This window comes from Bufo gargarizans, chromosome 4 (genome assembly GCF_014858855.1).
Source record: "Bufo gargarizans isolate SCDJY-AF-19 chromosome 4, ASM1485885v1, whole genome shotgun sequence".
Lineage (NCBI taxonomy): Eukaryota > Metazoa > Chordata > Amphibia > Anura > Bufonidae > Bufo > Bufo gargarizans.
The window spans coordinates 183,428,347-183,447,474 of record NC_058083.1 but is presented as its reverse complement, the minus strand read 5'-3'; the positions used below and the strand labels follow the sequence as shown (position 1 = coordinate 183,447,474).

Genomic DNA, 19,128 nt, shown 5'->3' with positions numbered 1-19,128 from the left:
AGGAAACATCACCTGTTTTGGGCGTTATCCTTTGCACAGCGCCTGTTGGACGGCCTGGAACATGAACTCAAAGACTCGGTGCCCAGGAACAGCCTGCAATGCACTTCGGTGCTGTATGGACTATTTCCTGGGATTCTTACTGTTGAGGCCATCCAGGAGGCCTGGCGCCTTATGAACTGTTTTAGGACACTGTTTGGGTCTCCAGGAACCGGCTTGTGCTCAGGAGGGAGAACATGTCCGTCCTTGACTGCCGCAGACTTATCCACAGCCTGTTGCGGGATTACAACATCTCCGAGGACGTCAACGAAGAAGAGGACTGAACCCCTCTCCTTCCCCCCTTCTCTTCACAGTACCACAGTATGTACAGTTGTGTTCAAAATTATTCAACCCCCACTGAAATTGAGTGTTTTGGCCAGTTTGACATTGATTTTGATCATTTCAGTCATCTTGTTTACAATTAAATCACAGAGACTCTTGTAAGTCAGACAAATATAACATAACATTTATAATGAAATAACCACAAATGTCTTTTCTGTGCTCACATCATTATCAGTTTTATTCAACCCCCAAGTGACATTCAATCTTAGTACTTAGTACAACATCCTTTTCCAGTTATAACAGCTGTTAAACGTGAAGCATAGCTTGACACAAGTGTCTTGCAGCGATCTACGGGTATCTTCGCCCATTCTTCATGGGCAAAAGCCTCCAGTTCAGTCACATTCTTAGGCTTGCGCGCTGCAACTGCTTTCTGTAAGTCCCACCAGAGGTTCTCAGTCTGATTTAAGTCTGGTGACTGCGATGGCCACTTCACAATGTTCCAGCCTTTAATCTGCACCCATGCTCTAGTGGACTTGGAGGTACGCTTGGGATCATTGTCCTGTTGAAAGGTCCAACGTCTCCCAAGCCTCAGGTTTGTGACGGACGGCATCACATTTTCATCCAATATCTCCTGGTACTGAAGAGACTTCATGGTACCTTGCACACGCTGAAGCTTCCCTGTACCTGTAGAAGCAAAACAGCCCCAAAGCATGATTGACCCCCCGCCATGCTTCACAGTAGGCAAGGTGTTCTTTTCTTCATAGGCCTTGTTCTTTCTCCTCCAAACATAGCGTTGATCCATGGGCCCAAACTGTTCTAATTTTGTTTCATCAGTCCACAGAACACTGGCAAATAGTGAGGAGAGTTGAAAAAGAAGTTGCGGCACTCACCGAAGTGTGTCAAAGCTTTCTTTTTATTGTAGCTTCCTTAGCAGGTAGCAAACAGGATCCGGGGCGGACACATAGTTGCAGACAGCGACGGCCGTTTCGCGCGCTAAGACGCGCTTCCTCAGGCCACTGATTACGTCATTGCGCTTCCATGCGCTTTATACAGGTGGAAAAGGGGGACGGCCGACGCCGTCAGCAAGTACCTCACTCCCACGGATGTGACGTATAAAATACAAGCAAAGCAACAGGTATGATTGCAATCTGGAGGTTAATTGAGTCAGCAAAAGAAGGGGGCAAGACATATTAAACATATAGGGAAAGGGCGATTGTACAAGTGTACATAAAAAGCAAGTGGCAAAATTACATCTCTTAAATTGCAGTCCAAGAGGGATGGAATAACTAGTATAGGTGGCGGCAGTAAATTACGATTCCCGACTAAGAACCATACACCCGTTATATATATTTCAGGGCCTCATCAAGTTAGCACGGTATATAATGAGAACCAAAAGGGGGAGGGTTCGCTTCTACATGGGAAGGACAAGTCGCAAAAAAGTCCCCTCTAACACTGAAGCCACCACTTCTGATATAGAAACCGCATCCGAAACCGCATGCAGTCTTATTCTGGGTCGTCAAGGGGCGGACACATTTTTTGTTACCTGCAACCAACAGGATTATGTACAGACTTCCAGCACTAAAAGTCTGGAAGCGAAAATATTTCAACTTGCTGACAAGGAAGTCAGATTATTCTGGACTATTGAGTCTTTGAAGTCCTATAAGGAAAGTGGGCGTGTTCCGAGAGGCCTACGTCTCTTTAAAGAAATTGTGCAGTACGAGGATGATCCCCTATTTATAGGGGAATGGAAAGCGGCACACCAAAGATTCTCCTTGGAGATCATGGAACTGGTACTGACACGGGACCAGCAAGAATATACACATGTCATAGAACAACTAAGCAAGGCAAAGGAGGAGTTACAAAAACGACTCATGGAGTCGCAATTTCTTGGATTCGAAAAAAGACTCAACAAAAAACTACTCGCCACACAAGCGGACATTAAAGACCGAAAGAGGGACAAATTTATTAGAGACAAAAGTGATTATGAGGCTGATCGTGTCTTTGATTGGGGCAAAAAGCGAAATCGCCCCAAACGGGCCCCACGAAGAGGACGCCATAATTTCTGGGCCACTGATTCAGAATCAAGTGCCTCTGAGGGAAATGGAGCCAATCAAGCTGAAGATACAATAATCCCTTTAGAAAAGGCACGAGAAGGGGGCGTGGCAGACGCGGAACAGCAAGCAAGAGGAACCAGAAAGTCGACAAGAAGAAGACGTCAGGTCTCCTGGCGACAGTAGTTCCTGACGAACTCTTTGTCCAAACACCTCCTGAAAATGTGGTTCTCAACCTCACAGGCTTTGAACTGCCCCAGGGCTGTATCCCACTCCTCAATCGGGGGCTGGGATACAGCCTACCTGGGCAGTTCAGCCTGGTTGATTTTGAGATAGATTTGTTCTTGTCCATCCGCAAGTTATATCTTAAGAGATTATTCTCTGAAACCACCTCCCAGGTCCTCGACCCCTTACAGGGGGAGGTCCCCGCCACTATGTCACTCACTGACTTTCATCTGTCTGATAAATTCAGTGATGAAGAAATTTCCTGTATCCATTTCCTTTCCAGCACTGAACCAGATGAATCCACAGACGCAGTACAACATTTTAGTAGGTTTACAGGAGGCATCAGGTCCACCTTCCTTCCTCCCATGCCGGCCGGCTCACCAATTGACCTGTTCCACAAGCAAGTTTTGAAAGAAATGCGTGCGTTGGTGTATCCAGCAGCACCTTCCAACCTTACGGTGGAAGAATCCCATGCTTTATTGTGGCTAGGGAAGCAGAAAAATATGGTGATTAAGCCGGCCGACAAGGGAGGGAATGTGGTCCTGATGTCTAGGGAGTATTACATGGAGGAGGCTAATAGACAGTTGGGAGATAACACAGTCTATATGAAGTTAAGGGGGAACCCGACACCTGAAATATCCTCCAAGCTCTGTCGGTTTATTGATCAGTACATATACAACGGATTTTTACCTAAAAATATTAGGGATAAACTCGTGCCAGCCTTCCCAAAAATTCCCACTTGGTACTTTGTACCAAAAATCCATAAATCCCTCACCCGACCTCCGGGACGTCCTATTGTGGCAGGCATCGGTTCAGTGCTGGAACCATTATCAGGCTATATTGACTGGCTCCTTAGACCACTACTGGGGAGCACTCCGACATATCTCAAGGACACGGGAGACTTCCTCCGGGCACTCCGTAGTGTGGAGTGGCGGGAGGAATTCAGTCTCGTGTCCTTGGATGTCGAGAGTCTTTACACCAGAATCCCCCATGATCTTGGGTTGAAGGCTGTTGACACAGTCTTGAGTAGAAGCAATAAGAGTGGGGTCTTCATTGATTTTGTCCACAAGGCACTGGATCTTGTTCTATCGAACAATGTCTTCCAATTTGATGGACAGTGGTACCGCCAGGTACTAGGTACGGCTATGGGCACGCCAGTCTCGTGCACATTCGCCAACCTGTACCTGGCGGTATTCGAGGAGACCTATATTTTTGCAGTGGATAACCCCTATGTGAGCCATATTAGCCTTTTTTTAAGATATGTGGATGATGTTTTTCTGGTCTGGTCGGGGAGCGAGGAGTCGTGTCGTGCATTTGTTGATTATCTTAATACATGCAATCGCATGAACATGAAGTTCACCATCAATTTTGGTGGTGAAGCCCTGGATTTTCTAGATGTACATGTTACGGTAAAAGATGGAGTGGTACACACTTGTGGCCACCGTAAACCGACAGCGACTAACTCGCTCCTCCACCAGACCAGCTTCCACCCACCCTCAGTCAAACGCGCAGTTCCATATGGGCAGTTCGTCCGTCTGCGCAGGATTAATGACACGGATGAAGGTTTTCATCGCCAAGCTGGGGAACTTAGAGCCAGACTCATTAGTAGGGGTTATCCACTGCGAGAAGTCTCCGCAGCTTTATTTAAAGCGTCTTCACTTGATCGCAATTCTTTGCTCATTGAACGGAGTAACACTAATAAATCCCCACGTTTTGCTTTTGCTTTTCAATACAGCCCGGTTGCTGAAATGGCTCGGCAGATTATTAACCGAAATTGGGACCTTCTCAAGGGAGACCCCACTCTTAATAGCTTCACTGAAAATAGACCCTTGGTCACATTCAAAAGATGCCCTACAATTAAAGACAAGTTAGTTAGAAGTGTCTTTTCTTCACCCCGTGATGAAATTTGGTTGAAAAAACCTTTGGGCAATTTTAGATGTGGCCATTGCTCCTTCTGCGCACTTAATGTCTGCTCTAGGTATTTAACAGTAGGTGGTGTATCACACACAGTACGGGATTTTATTAACTGCCGTACGTCCTATGTAGTGTATGTGGTTTTCTGTCCTTGTAAACGCTTCTACATCGGAAAGACAATTCGCCCCCTCTTTGAGCGCATTCGCGAACATATTGGCTCAATTAGATCAGGCAGAGGCAGTCCACGCCTCATAGAGCATGTCCGCACGGCCCACGGCGCGTATCCGCGCTGCCTCTCCTTTGCGGGCATAGAGCATGTCCGCCCCATCCCTCGGGGTGGTGACCGGCATCGCCTGCTCCTGCAGAGGGAGGCAAGGTGGATCATGCGCACGCAGGCCATGCAGGCGGTGGGAATGAATGATAGAAATGACATGTCTGTGTTTCTATGAACCTTCATGCGCTCATACTAGAGGGGACTTTTTTGCGACTTGTCCTTCCCATGTAGAAGCGAACCCTCCCCCTTTTGGTTCTCATTATATACCGTGCTAACTTGATGAGGCCCTGAAATATATATAACGGGTGTATGGTTCTTAGTCGGGAATCGTAATTTACTGCCGCCACCTATACTAGTTATTCCATCCCTCTTGGACTGCAATTTAAGAGATGTAATTTTGCCACTTGCTTTTTATGTACACTTGTACAATCGCCCTTTCCCTATATGTTTAATATGTCTTGCCCCCTTCTTTTGCTGACTCAATTAACCTCCAGATTGCAATCATACCTGTTGCTTTGCTTGTATTTTATACGTCACATCCGTGGGAGTGAGGTACTTGCTGACGGCGTCGGCCGTCCCCCTTTTCCACCTGTATAAAGCGCATGGAAGCGCAATGACGTAATCAGTGGCCTGAGGAAGCGCGTCTTAGCGTGCGAAACAGCCGTCGCTGTCTGCAACTATGTGTCCGCCCCGGATCCTGTTTGCTACCTGCTAAGGAAGCTACAATAAAAAGAAAGCTTTGACACACTTCGGTGAGTGCCGCAACTTCTTTTTCAACTCTCCTCACTATTTGCCATTTGTCTGCTATCAAGCCACTATTTTGCTGAGCACCACATTGAGAAGCAATTTATACTGCATGTGGCCCGGTTCCAATACGGCGTGATCAGTGTATGCAGTGCCGCCTGATTATTATCTGCATCTCCCTATACCCGTCCACAGAACACTGTCCCAAAACTTTTGTGGTTTGTCCACATGACTTTTGGCATACTGCAGTCGACTCTTCTTATTCTCTGGAGACAGCAAAGGGGTGCGCCTGGGAGTTCTGGCATGGAGGCCTTCATTACGCAGTGTGCAGCCTTATTGTCTGAGCTGAGACTTCAGTGCCCACATCTGACAAATCTGTTTCAGTTCCTCAGCAGTCACACAGGGACTTTTCTCCACTTTGCGCTTCAGGTAGCGCACAGCAGTCGGAGTCAGCATCTTCTTTCTGCCACGACCAGGTAGCGTTTCAACAGTGCCCTTTGCCTTGAATTTGCGAATGATGCTTCCTATGGTGTCTCTTGGTATGTTTAACATCATTGCAATCTTCTTATAGCCATTGCCCTTCCTGTGAAGAGAAATCACCTCTTCTCTTGTCTTCCTGGACCATTCTCTTGAGTTCACCATGTTTGTAAACTCACCAGTAAATGTCTAGAAGGAGCTGAGTATCACAGTCCTTTTAAAGGGGTTGTCCGGGACCAAATGTTTTAAAAAAAAAAACACGTTTACTCACAATGTACATCTAAGTTAAGGACTCCATACATTTTCTGCTATTTTTGCCACTTCTATGTGGCTCCAACGGTCCCCCACTCATTGTTTATATATCTGTTTATCTTTACCTGACTTCCGGCTGCACTGCCCTGTGGGTCCTGGGGCAGCGCAGCATCAGGTGGTTACAGCTGTCTCTCTGCTCCGCTGTAACTCCGCCCCCTCATTAATCACCTCAATTCATTTTGAAGCTCACCGGACTGGAGGGGCGGGGCTGAGCGGGATGTCGGCCAGCCGCTGTAACTCCGCCCCCTCATCAATATTCACCTCAATTCATTCTGAAGCTCACCGGACTGGAGGGGCGGGGCTTAGCGGGATGTCAGCCAGCAGCTTTAACTCCACCCCTCATCAATATTCACCTCGATTCATTTGCTGCCAGAGACGTCACCGGGCTCCCTGAGCAGCGGAAGAGGAAGCTTTGCTTGCCTGCAAGGGACCCGGTACGTCACTGAGGAGAAGAAACCAGTAACTTCCGGCCATGAATTTCAAAGATGAAAACGGGGCTGCAAAAATCTGTGCCAAAGGTACTACCTGCTTGTATGTAATGTGTATGCCACACTTGTACTATTAGAGTAATGTCCCCAATCCCGGACAACCCCTTTAAATCTGCCTAATTGGTGCTTATTATGCTTGATTGCTGCTCCTTAACATCCACAGGTGTTTTCAATACCTGATCGAAAACACTTGAATGAACCTCTGTTCTTAAGAGTGGTAGTCTTTAAGGGGTTGAATAATTGTGTCAATGAAGAAATCACAAAAAAAACATTTAATACTGTATTACAAAAACAATTGATGTCATTTTAGTTGCATTTGGTTCTTTAAAAAGTCCTTGTAAGATTTAATTCTGAACACAATTACAAATGTACACTAAATTCCCTAAAACCCTTTACAGCATTGGGGGTTGAATAATTTTGAACACAACTGTATGTATGACGATTGATTGTAATAAAGACGTTTTCAATAAAAAAAAATCAGTTTTAATGCCTTTAATAAGTGCATAAAGAAAAACTGCATAATAACTCTCAGCATCTCAAGTGACCTCAGTGAAACATCACCCATGTGAAATTACCCTAAGGCAGGCATCCTCATACTGCGGCCCTCCAGCTGCCTGGACAGCCTACAAGTATCAGCCTACAGCAGGGCATTGTGGGAGTTGTAGTTTTACAACAGCTGGAGGGCCGCAGTTTGAGGATGCCTGCCCTAAGGGCTCGTTCACACGACCAGATGGCTTTTTTTGTGTTTTGTGGGCTGTTTTTAACGGATCCGTTTTTTTTTGCTTCAGTAGTGTATCCGGTTCCATTCCGTTTTTCCGTATGGCATATACAGCATACAGTAATTACATAGAAAAAATTGGGCTGGGAATAACATTTTCAATAGATGGTTCCACAAAAATGGAACAGATACAGAAGACATACGGAGTACATTACGTGGAATGGTTCCGTATACAGACCGTATATGGAACGCAAAAAACGTTTGTGTGAACGAGCCCTAAGGCTGAGGAAAAATCCACAGCATAAAAATCTGTATCAAAATCAGCTGAAAACAGGTCTTTATTAGTGATGGAAACACTGCCAAATACAATCCAGACCCTCCTCCTACTCAGTGTGTTTTACCCCTCCCCATTGACTTCTATAGAACTAAAACACGTAACACGTCACTTCTCAAGTATTTTTTAAATCAGCTACAGGAAAAAAAATACATGGCTGAGCACACGGTCGAGAATTTTTACACTGAAGTCAATGGGAAGCTGTTAATGGAACTTTGAATGTAGATTACACAGTGGGAAAAAAATAATAATTTTCTGCTGCTAAATTAGTGGTAAATTTTGCCCATGTGAACAAGGTCTAAAACCCTAAAATTAAAATTCAATGCTCCATGTTTTGTCCAAATGATCAGCATATTGTTGGGGGAAATTCACATATGGCAGATTTGTAACACAAATGAAAATCTAAAAATCTGTTTCATACTCCTGCATTGCAGTGTATTCTGCTTTTACTGATATCCAGGGTGTAATAAGAGTACCAAGATGGCAGGTCAAGGGGCCCATCACTATATCCCCAAAAGCCATTACAGCCACTTGGTACACCACGATTACACCACGATACATACCCACATTCTGAACATGGAACAAAATTTCTGCATGAATTCTCTAGTTTCAAAATAATTTTTTTCTTATTGAAAACTTCAACACGTCTTCTCTCCTATGTGATATCGGCGATGCAGAACAAGACTTGATCTATTGGTAAAACATTTCCCACATTCTGAACATGAATATGGCTTCTCTCCTGTGTGAATTCTCTCATGAGTAACAAGACTTGATTTCTTGGTAAAACATTTCCCACATTCTGAACATGAATATGGCTTTTCTCCTGTGTGAATTCTCTCGTGAAAAACAAGACTTGATTTACTTGTAAAGCATTTCCCACATTCTGAGCAGGAGAATGACTTTTCTTCTGTGTGGACTTTCTCATGTGTAACGCAACCTGATCTATATCTAAAACATTTTTCACAATGTGAACATGAATACGGCTTCTCTCCTGTGTGAATTCTCTCATGCATAACAAGATTTGCTTTACTTGTAAAGCACTTCCCACATTCTGAACATGAATACGGCTTCTCTCCTGTGTGACTTCTCTCATGAGTAACAAGATTTGATCTACTTGTAAAGCATTTTCCACACTCAGAACATGAATATGGCTTCTCTCCAGTGTGAATTCTTTGATGCTCGTGAAGATTGACTTTAGTAACAAAACATTTCCCACATTCTAAACATGAATATGGCTTCTCTCCTGTGTGACTTATCTCATGTCTAAGAAGATGTGACCTATTTGTAAAACATTTCCCACATTCTGAACACGAATATGGCTTCTCACCTGTGTGAATTCTTTTATGTTTAACAAGACTTTCTTTACTTATAAAGCATTTCCAACATTCTGAACATGAATATGGCTTTTCTCCTGTGTGAATTCTCTCGTGAATAACAAGACTTGATTTCCTTGTAAAGCATTTCTCACATTCTGAGCATGAATACAGTTCCTCTCCTGTGTGAATTATTTTATGTTCCTCAAGGCTTGATTTAGTTGTAAAACATTTCCCACATTCTGAACATGAATACAGCTTCTCTCCTGTGTGACTACTTCTGTGTATAAAAAGATGTGACCTATATCTAAATTGTTTTTCACATTCCCCGCATTGAAATCTTTTACCCCCTTTCTGCCCGGTACTTGTGGTAACAATCTGTGATTGGTCAGGAGAAGGTTCCTTATGATTAGGAGGATTATATGATAGATCTGTACTGTGGAGTCCTGGATGTACATGACAGGTAATAAGGTTTTCTCCTAAAGAGCACGGCACATTATCCTGATCTTCTTCTTTACAATCTAGTGATAACATGATGTTTCCTTCAGACTTCTTACTGGGATTTTCTGTTGGGATTAAAAATAGATTTTGTGATTTGCTGTTCAAACAACAAAGTGGCTAAAATTAGAACATTCCAATGAGGCCGGATTCACACAAGCATATTATGGATGTATCATTAATCTGTATTACATGCATATGTTCTGGCTTAACCTCGTGTTTCACTGACCCAAACTCACAGCTTCAGAGGGATCTATGATGCGGTAGGTTCATGTCAGTTAAAGGGGTTGTGCAGCGATTTATATTAATGATCTACCGTCAGGATAAGTCATCAATATCTGATTGGTGGAGGTCCAACACCCGGGACCCCCGCCGATCAGCTGTTTGAAGAAGAACTCCAAGAGGGGCTCCAAAGAACACATGGTGCATTCATTATACTAGAACCTTTGAACAAAAATTAAACCAGGTTGGAGTTGGCCACATCTAGGACAGCACTTAAACCAGCAAACTGTACTTTCAAGATGCTTTTCTTGTGTTCTTTGTCTAGACTGCACTGCAGGAACTTAATCAAGGATATGTTTGGTAGATTAGAGGCGTCACATTTTTCTTTAGAAGGCATTAAAGACTTTTAATTTCTGAAGTAACTGCCTGAACTTTGTGGCTATGAAGGATAGTAGTAATAACTGAATCTGACAGACCTTTCCCTTAAAATGGAGCATTTAACATTCATTTTGTCAAAGTTGAGAAATGCTTGGGTAAAATACAGGGCCTCCAGAAGTTTCCTGCAGACAAGAGAAGGAGTAGAAACCATGCTATTTTGGGCCAATATGGGGCAATCAATAAGACCTGTGCTTCTCCTCCATGATCTTTATCCGAATCCTGGGAATAAAGAAGAAAGGAGGCATACAGCAGACCTTGTGGCAAGGGCTGAGACAGAGCATCCATCTGAAGAGGATGGTCCTAAAAGGATAAACAGAAGTCCTGAATTTGACAGTTCTTTTCTTTGTTGTGAAAAGATCCAGGATCAGTATAACCCATTTATTATTTGATAAAAAAATTCTGGGTCTTCATCTCCATTCTCCCTCCTGAAGAGTTTCTCTGCTCAAGTAGATGGCTAGTATATTTTCTACCACATGGAGATAAGGTGCTAGATTTTTTTCTCCCCATGGCTAACATTTTTGTTGCTACAGCTAAAAGCCAGAACATCCTGCTAGCAGCGCTGAGGACCAGCTTTACTTATGTTCAAGTAAACCACTGTAGTCACATTGTGAGACAGGAGCTTTACGTGTCTTTATCGACTGAGGTGTTGAGAACCTGAATGGCTCCCAGACTGCAGGAAGCTCTCTGCGATTGGAAAAGGCTTGAGACAAAGCAAAGTCGAAAGTGGAGTTTTTTTTTTTTTAACCGGTAGAAGGACCTTTCTCACTTGTCCAGGGACAAACACCTTTTGTCCTATGAAGATAGGAGAAACGACTGTAGAATTATTGTACTTTTCTTCCAACTGGATGAATTGCTTGTGGAAGTGGGGCCTTGAGGATGGGTTACGATGTGTCTACCGGATACCGAAGTGATCTCAAAAACATATTCTGTGCACCAGAGTGAAGTTGGTCATCCAACCCAGGGCTGAAAATACCTACTGGATAATTTAATGCTATGGCTAAGATGAGAAAGTGATCTACACAGGGGATCACTGGAATCCAATTCAAACAGAAATAACTAGAAACTTCTGCCCAGGGCCGATGCAAGGATTTTTGCCGCCCTAGGCACTGGGGGAGAAAAGCTGATGGCACAAGGGGGGGAGAGATAATGGCACAACGGGGGTAGAGATAATGGCACAACGGGGGGGGAGAGATAATGGCACAACGGGGGGGAGAGATGATGGCACAAGGGGGGGGAGAGATGATGGCACAAGGGGGGGGAGAGATGATGGCACAAGGGGGGGAGAGATGATGGCACAAGGGGGGGAGAGATGATGGCACAAGGGGGGGGAGAGATGATGGCACAAGGGGGGGAGCTGATGGCACTGGGGGAGTAAAGCTGATGGCACTGGGGGAGTAAAGCTGATGGCACTGGGGCAGTAAAGCTGATGGCACTGGGGCAGTAAAGCTGATGGCACTGGGGCAGAAAAGCTGATGGCACAAAGGGGAGAGTTGATGACACAAGGGGGGACAGATGATGGCACAATGGGGGGGGGAGAGCTGATGGCACTGGGGTGGGGGAGAGCTGATGGCACTGGGGGAACGGACCTGATGGCACGGGGGGAGCTGATGGTACAATGGGGGGAGAGCTGATGGCAATGGGGGATAGTAGAGCTGATGTCACGGGGGGAACAGAGCTGATGGCACTAGGGGGAACTGATGCACATGGGATGATCGCACAGAGGGGAAAGTAGGGTGTTGGGGACTGATGGCAGGGGGTCTGATTAGTTTTTATAAAGGAAAACAGTCTATTAATTAATTTTTTCTTATTAGATTACTCGATTAATTGTAAAAAAGAATCAATAGAATACTCAATTTCTAAAATAATGGTTTACTGCAGCCCTAGATGAGATCTACAACCAGACTGGATGGCACTGATGACCTATGGGGGAAAAGACTGGTCTTCAAGCTTGAAAAAAACAAACACAAACCGTTGTCTGCCTCCTACAGGAAGGGGGGGGGGGTCATTGTGCCTGACAGGTAAACTTGTTCAGCTTATTATCCTAATGCATTCTGAATGGACAGTCCGTCCTTCAGGATGCATCAGGATGTCTTCCATTCCGGAACGGAACGTTTTTTGGCCGCAGCAAATAGCGCAGCATGCTGCGCTTTTTGCTCCGGCCAAAAATCCGGAACACTTGCCGCAAGGCCGGATCCGGAATGAATGCCCATTGAAAGGCATTGATCCGGATCCGGCCTTAAGCTAAACGTCGTTTCGGCGCATTGCCGGATGCGACGTTTAGCTTTTTCTCAATGGTTACCATGGCTGCCGGGACGCTAAAGTCCTGGCAGCCATGGTAAACTGTAGTGGGGAGCGGGGAGCAGCATACTTACCATCCGTGCGGCTCCCGGGGCGCTCCAGAGTGACGTCAGGGCGCCCCAGGCGCATGGATGACGTGATCGCATGGATCACATGATCCATGCGCATGGGGCGCTCTGACGTCATTCTGGAGCGCCCCGGGAGCCGCACGGACTGTAAGTATGCCGCTCCCCCGCTCCCCACTACTACTATGGCAACCAGGACTTTAATAGCGTCCTGGGTGCCATAGTAACACTGAAAGCATTTTGAAGACGGATCCGTCTTCAAATGCTTTCAGTACACTTGCGTTTTTCCGGATCCGGCGTGTAATTCCGGCAAGTGGAGTACACGCCGGATCCGGACAACGCAAGTGTGAAAGAGGCCTTAAGGATGAATCCCTTTGTACTTTGGAAGACTTGCCGTTATCTGATCCTTCGTTTATCTTTTCTTCCGGGCAGCTGCATCTTGGGTTCTGAAATTAAAGGGGTTTTCTGGGATTTTAATATTGTTGATGACCTATCCCGAGAACAGGTCATCAATAGTTAAATCCCAGAAAACCCCTTAAGCCTCTCTTAAAGGGTAGCAGATCTGTCCCTATGACACTGGCTGACCTGTTACATGTTCAGCTGAAGGCATCTGTGTTGGTCCCATGTTCATATGTGTCTGCATATATGCAAATGAGCCTCTAGGAGCAACGGGGGCGTTGCCATTACACATTAGAGGCTATGCTCTCTCTACAACTGTCACGCCCTCTCCACTTTGATTGATAGGACCAGGCAGTGTAAACATCATCACACTTAGACTCGTCAATCAAAGTGCAGAGGGCGGGGCTGTTACAGAGAGAGCAGAGTCTCTAGGAGTAATGGCAACGCCCCCGTTGCTCCTTAAGGCTTATTTGCATATATGCGGACACATATGAACATGGGACCAACACAGATGCCTTCAGCTGCCAGGAGCACATGGAAGACGTCAGCCGGTGTCAGAGGGACAGAACTGCTGACAGATGCCCTTTAAGTTAGTAATGAGAATCTGATGGAAATCCTTTCTTTTTACTGGGGACATTGTCGAAGACGTCACCAAGAACTGGCCATCTTTACAAAGGAAAGCATAAACAACCCTGGGATTCCACATCACCAGTCCAACATTGAAACTACATAGCTCCACGGGTAACATCAGAGCTGTGATAGGACAGTGCGCCAAGGGTTCTGGTGGGAAACTTCAATCCTCTGAAAATAGGATGAGACATTACCTGACACAAGATGTCTATTACATTCTCCCAGCAACCTAGAGTACTAATACCCATGTCTCAGGCACCCTCCCAGCGGGGTAGGTGCCTTAAATACCCCAGGGTAGTCAGCCATAGGCTGGTGTAGATCAATGTGCATGTGGTAGCCACTTTAAGAGCCGAGGGAGCGAGCACATCCTAAGAGAGGCATTACCAGGAGGAAGCAGACCATAGCCTGCATAGAAGGAGGTCAACGAGCATTTTATGGCCGTGTCCACCTCGCAGAGATAGAGGAACACTGGAGTGTCTGGACTGCGAGACCCTGGAGCAGGTGAGCAAGGTGGTAGCCATGCCCAGTGGGGGAAGGGGAGCAGCGGGGGAGAGGACTGATGCCATACCAAGTACAGACTGGGAGAGAGCAATAACGTCCTCTATCACAGTGTTTCCCAACCAGTGTGCCTCCAGCTGTTGCAAAACTACAACTCCCAGCATGCCTGCACAGCCAAAGGCTGTCAAGGCATGCTGGGAGTTGTAGTTTTGCAACAGCTGGAGGCACACTGGTTGGGAAGCACTGCTCTACCATGAACCACTGGCAGGAACATCTTCTGTAAGCCTTGAGGGTCAGGAAACAACAGCTTGATGCTAATGTCTGTACAGCGCCGCGGAATATGTCAGCGCTATACAAGTGCAGAGAATAAACACAGAGGAGCAAACACAATTTTATCAGCTGGAGATAAAGGGTGGATTCAATTTCCTCAAAGTTTCCTAAATTCGGGCGTCTACAAGAATTTTCACCTAACTCAAAAAAGATATTGGATGACAAGCCTATGTTCCTTTCCCAGTTTGTAAAATCAATACAACTGCCTCCATCATGGAACTAGGGAGAGATCCCGAGCTTACAACACATCTGTCAAGACTGGAGCTAAAATGTCGCCATATTTCTGATAAAAAATCATATGGGAGCCCACCTGGCCTGAAGCCCCAGATCGAGGAGCTGCTCTAACAGCCCTTAATACTTCTTCTGATGTAACGTCCACCACAATAATTTCTGTCTGCTGTTCCCTCAATCTAGGTAACTCTATCTCCTCAGCCTGGACTGCTCTCCATTAGATTCTCACCACAGGAACTCCATAAGTTCACCATCTCCTTTATTAACATCCCGGTCCTCCTTATTGGGAATATTGTCTCCCAAGGCAGAACCAGCCTGGGAGCATCAGAGACCGACCACAGCAGCAGGGACCAGGCAAGTATGACCACCATAACGATATAGATAACCCCTTTTAGTGGATAAACTGAGTTTTTTCAGACCGACCATTAGTGCAGCCGTTCATCGCAGCCAGTGCGCCCCAAAACTGGAAACTAAGCCAAGTGTCCAGCCTGGACCATGAGGACAGAGAGAAGATCCTGGAGAGGATGTCTATGTGTAGTCACAGCTACCTCCGCTCCTGCACATAACACAGGGGTCACTGCCGGAGTGCTCCTTTACTGCAGATCTAAGGTGGAGCCTCACCTGAAGAAACCTCCCAATTCCCTTCCTCCATTCATGATTCCATACCTGTGGTCAGATGGACTGGAATGTCCTCCTCCACCTCACTCTTACACGGGGGATCGCCCATCATCCGTTCTTCTTCATCCTCCACTTTAATATCAGTCAGATCTTCCCCCTGATTTGTCATCTGTAACAATTCAGGACAATACAGCAGACAGGTGGGAAATCTAACAAATCCACATAAGAGACCCCCACCATCTATGACCCCTCTATGACTGCAGGACCCCCCTATATAGATGTGTATAGGGCTCAGCTCCATCTACCTGATGGTTCTCTGGGAGCTTCTCCTCTAGACAGTCCTGGGAATACAGAGGACGGGGACATCTCTCGGGGGGATTTCCTTCTATGAGTCCATCTGTAGGAAACACACAGGGACAGGAGAGATTATTACATGTGATGATGAGATGATGGGAGTAGTATCCAGGTGACCCATGACAGCCCCCTCCTTACACTGCTGATTGCCCCATAAATCTGTCTCCTCTTCTGCTTCATCTTTAACCTCAGCCTTAATATCCATCAGATTTTCATCCTGAAGAAGAGAAATGTAAAATGGTCTTTGGTTCAATCCCTTTCTGGTCAGATTCTGGGGAGACTTCAGCTCCATCTACCTGATGGTTCTCTGGGAGCTTCTCCTCTGGACAGTCCTGGGGACGGGGACATCTCTCGGGGGGATTTCCTTCTATGAGTCCATCTGTAGGAAACACACAGAGACAAGAGAGATTATTACATGTGATGATGAGATGATGGGAGTAGTATCCAGGTGACCCATGACAGCCCCCTCCTTACCCTGCTGATCGCCCCATAAATCCGTCTCCTCTTCTGCTTCATCTTTAACCTCAGCCTTAATATCCATCAGATTTTCATCCTAAAGAAGAAAAAAAATACATGAATTATTGTTACTGGAAATTATTTTTTAATGAAACCTCCATGACGCAACCTGACTATGAAATGATCCTCCTCTCACTAGGGAGGGACTGGAAGATTAAAAGGTTTCTCCTCTGTCTTCTCATCCGTGTCTTCTGAACCTGACAGACTCTAAAGGGAACTTGCAGCAAGTGGACACCATATTCGCATTCAGAGGTTTGCCCAGTTGAATATTTCCATATGCGCCATTATATTTCTGTATATACAGTACAGACCAAAAGTTTGGACACAGCTTCTCATTCAAAGAGTTTTCTTTATTTTCATGACTATGACAATTGTAGATTCACACTGAAGGCATCAAAACTATGAATTAACACATGTGGAATTATATACAGTTACAGTCATGTGAAAAAATTAGGACACCCTTTGAAAGCATGTGGTTTTTTGTAACATTTTTAATAAAAGGTTATTTCATCTCCGTTTCAACAATACAGAGAGATTAAAGTAATCCGACTAAACAAAGAAAACTGAAGAAAAGTCTTTTCAAGATCTTCTGTAAATGTCATTCTACAAAAATGCCTATTCTAACTGAGGAAAAAGATAGGACACCCTTGCCCCTAATAGCGAGTGTTACCTCCTTTGGCTGAAATAACTGCAGTGAGACGGTTCTTGTAGCCATCTACCAGTCTTCGACATCGGTCTGAGGAAATTTTACCCCACTCCTCAATGCAGAACTTTTTCAGCTGTGAGATGTTTGAGGGGTTTCTTGCACGTACAGCCCTTTTCAAGTCACCCCACAGCATCTCAATGGGATTCAAATCTGGACTTTGACTTGGCCATTCCAGGACTCTCCATTTCTTCTTTTTCAGCCAATCTTTGGTTGATTTACTAGTATGTTTTGGGTCATTGTCATGTTGCATGGTCCAGTTCCGCTTCAGCTTTAATTTTCTAACTGATGGTCTCACATGTTCTTCAAGCACCTTCTGATACACAGTAGAATTCATCGTGGATTCTATGATGGTGAGCTGACCAGGTCCATGCTGCAGCAAAGCAGCCCCAAACCATGACACTTCCACCTCCATGCTTCACAGTTGGTATGAGGTTCTTTTCTTGGAATGCTGTGTTTGGTTTACGCCAAACATGTCCTCTGCTGTTGTGTCCAAATAATTCAATTTTGGACTCATCTGTCCAAAGAACATTATTCCAGAAGTCCTGGTCTTTGTCAACTTTATCTCTGGCAAATGTCAGTCTGGCCTCGATGTTTCTCTTGGAAAGCAAAGGTTTCCTCCTTGCACACCTCCCATGCAAGTTAAACTTGTACAGTCTCTTTCTGATTGTAGAGGCATGTACTTCTACATCAACAGTAGCCAGAGCCTGCTGTAGTTCTCGAGATGACACTTTAGGGTTTTTGGAGACCTCTTTTAGCATCTTGCGGTCTGCTCTTGGGGTGAACTTGCTGGGGCGACCAGTCCTGGGCATGTTGGCAGTTGTTTTGAAAGCCCTCCACTTGTAGACTATCTTCCAGACAGTGGAATGGCTGATTTCAAAATCTTTTGAGATCTTTTTAAATCCCTTCCCAGACTCATAGGCTGCTACAATCTTTTTTCTGAAGTCCTCTGACAGCTCTTTTGCTCTCACCATGGTGCTCACTCTCACTTCAACAGTCAGGAGCACACCAAACTAAATGTCTGAGGTTTAAATAGGGCAAGCCTCATTCAACATGCAGAGTAACGATCTACTAATTATGTGCACCTGGTGTGATATACCTGTGTGAGATCTGAGCCAATTTAAGAGGGAATACATGTGAGGGTGTCCTATCTTTTTCCTCAGTTAGAATAGGCATTTTTGTAGAATGACATTTACAGAAGATCTTGAAAAGACTTTTCTTCAGTTTTCTTTGTTTAGTTGGATTACTTTAATCTCTCTGTATTGTTGAAACGGAGATGAAATAACCTTTTATTAAAAATGTTACAAAAAACCACATGCTTTCAAAGGGTGTCCTAATTTTTTCACATGACTGTATATATTAGGGTTGGGAAGTCATGTGGTCCCGTCGTGGAGGTTTTGTTAAAAAGGAATTATCAGTAAGACTTAATAGTAATGGTAGACTACATGGCTAGAGGCTGGATGTTATACACTGTGGTAATGGTAGACTGCATGGCTAGAGGCTGGATGTTATACACTGTGGTAATGGTAGACTGCATGGCTAGAGGCTGGATGTTATAATCTGTTGTAATGGCAGACTGCACGGCTAGAAGCTGGATGTTATACACTGTGGTAATGGTAGACTACATGGCTAGAAGCTGGATGTTATACACTGTGGTAATGGTAGACTGCACGGCTAGAGGCTGGATGTTATACACGGTGGTAATGGTAGACTGCACGGCTAGAGGCTGGATGTTATACACTGTGGTAATGGTAGACTGCATGACTAGAGGCTGGATGTTATACACTGTGGTAATGGCAGACTACATGGCTAGAGGCTGGATGTTATACACTGTGGTAATGGTAGACTGCATGGCTGGATGTTATACACCTGTGGTAATGGCAGACTACATGGCTAGAGGCTGGATGTTATACACTGTGGTAATGGTAGACTGCATGGCTAGAGGCTGGATGTTACACACTGTGGTAATGGCAGACTGCATGGTTAGAGGCTGGATGTTATACACTGTGGTAATGGCAGACTGCATGACTAGAGGCTGGATGTTATACACTGTGGTAATGGCAGACTACATGGCTAGAGGCTGGATGTTATACACTGTGGTAATGGCAGACTACATGGCTAGAGGCTGGATGTTATACACTGTGGTAATGGTAGACTGCA

The 19,128-nt window shown here is 45.2% G+C and overlaps 1 protein-coding gene across 1 annotated transcript; it reads right to left on the bottom strand.

Annotated features, from left to right (window-relative positions):
• Nucleotides 1-7,717: 7,717 nt before the first annotated feature.
• LOC122936258 (zinc finger protein OZF-like) lies at nucleotides 7,718-15,500 on the bottom strand. The gene is made up of 2 exons (XM_044292374.1): nucleotides 15,444-15,500; nucleotides 7,718-9,734 (listed from the first exon to the last, which is right to left on the bottom strand). The coding sequence occupies exon 2, from the start codon at nucleotides 9,700-9,702 to the stop codon at nucleotides 8,494-8,496; it is 1,209 nt and encodes a 402-aa protein (XP_044148309.1). The 5' UTR covers nucleotides 9,703-9,734; nucleotides 15,444-15,500; the 3' UTR covers nucleotides 7,718-8,493.
• Between the last annotated feature and the right edge of the window lie 3,628 nt (nucleotides 15,501-19,128).

Bases quoted from the DNA above. Each gene is read 5' to 3' on its own strand.
- LOC122936258 (XM_044292374.1), bottom strand. From the start codon at position 9,702: ATGTTATCACTAGATTGTAAAGAAGAAGATCAGGATAATGTGCCGTGC.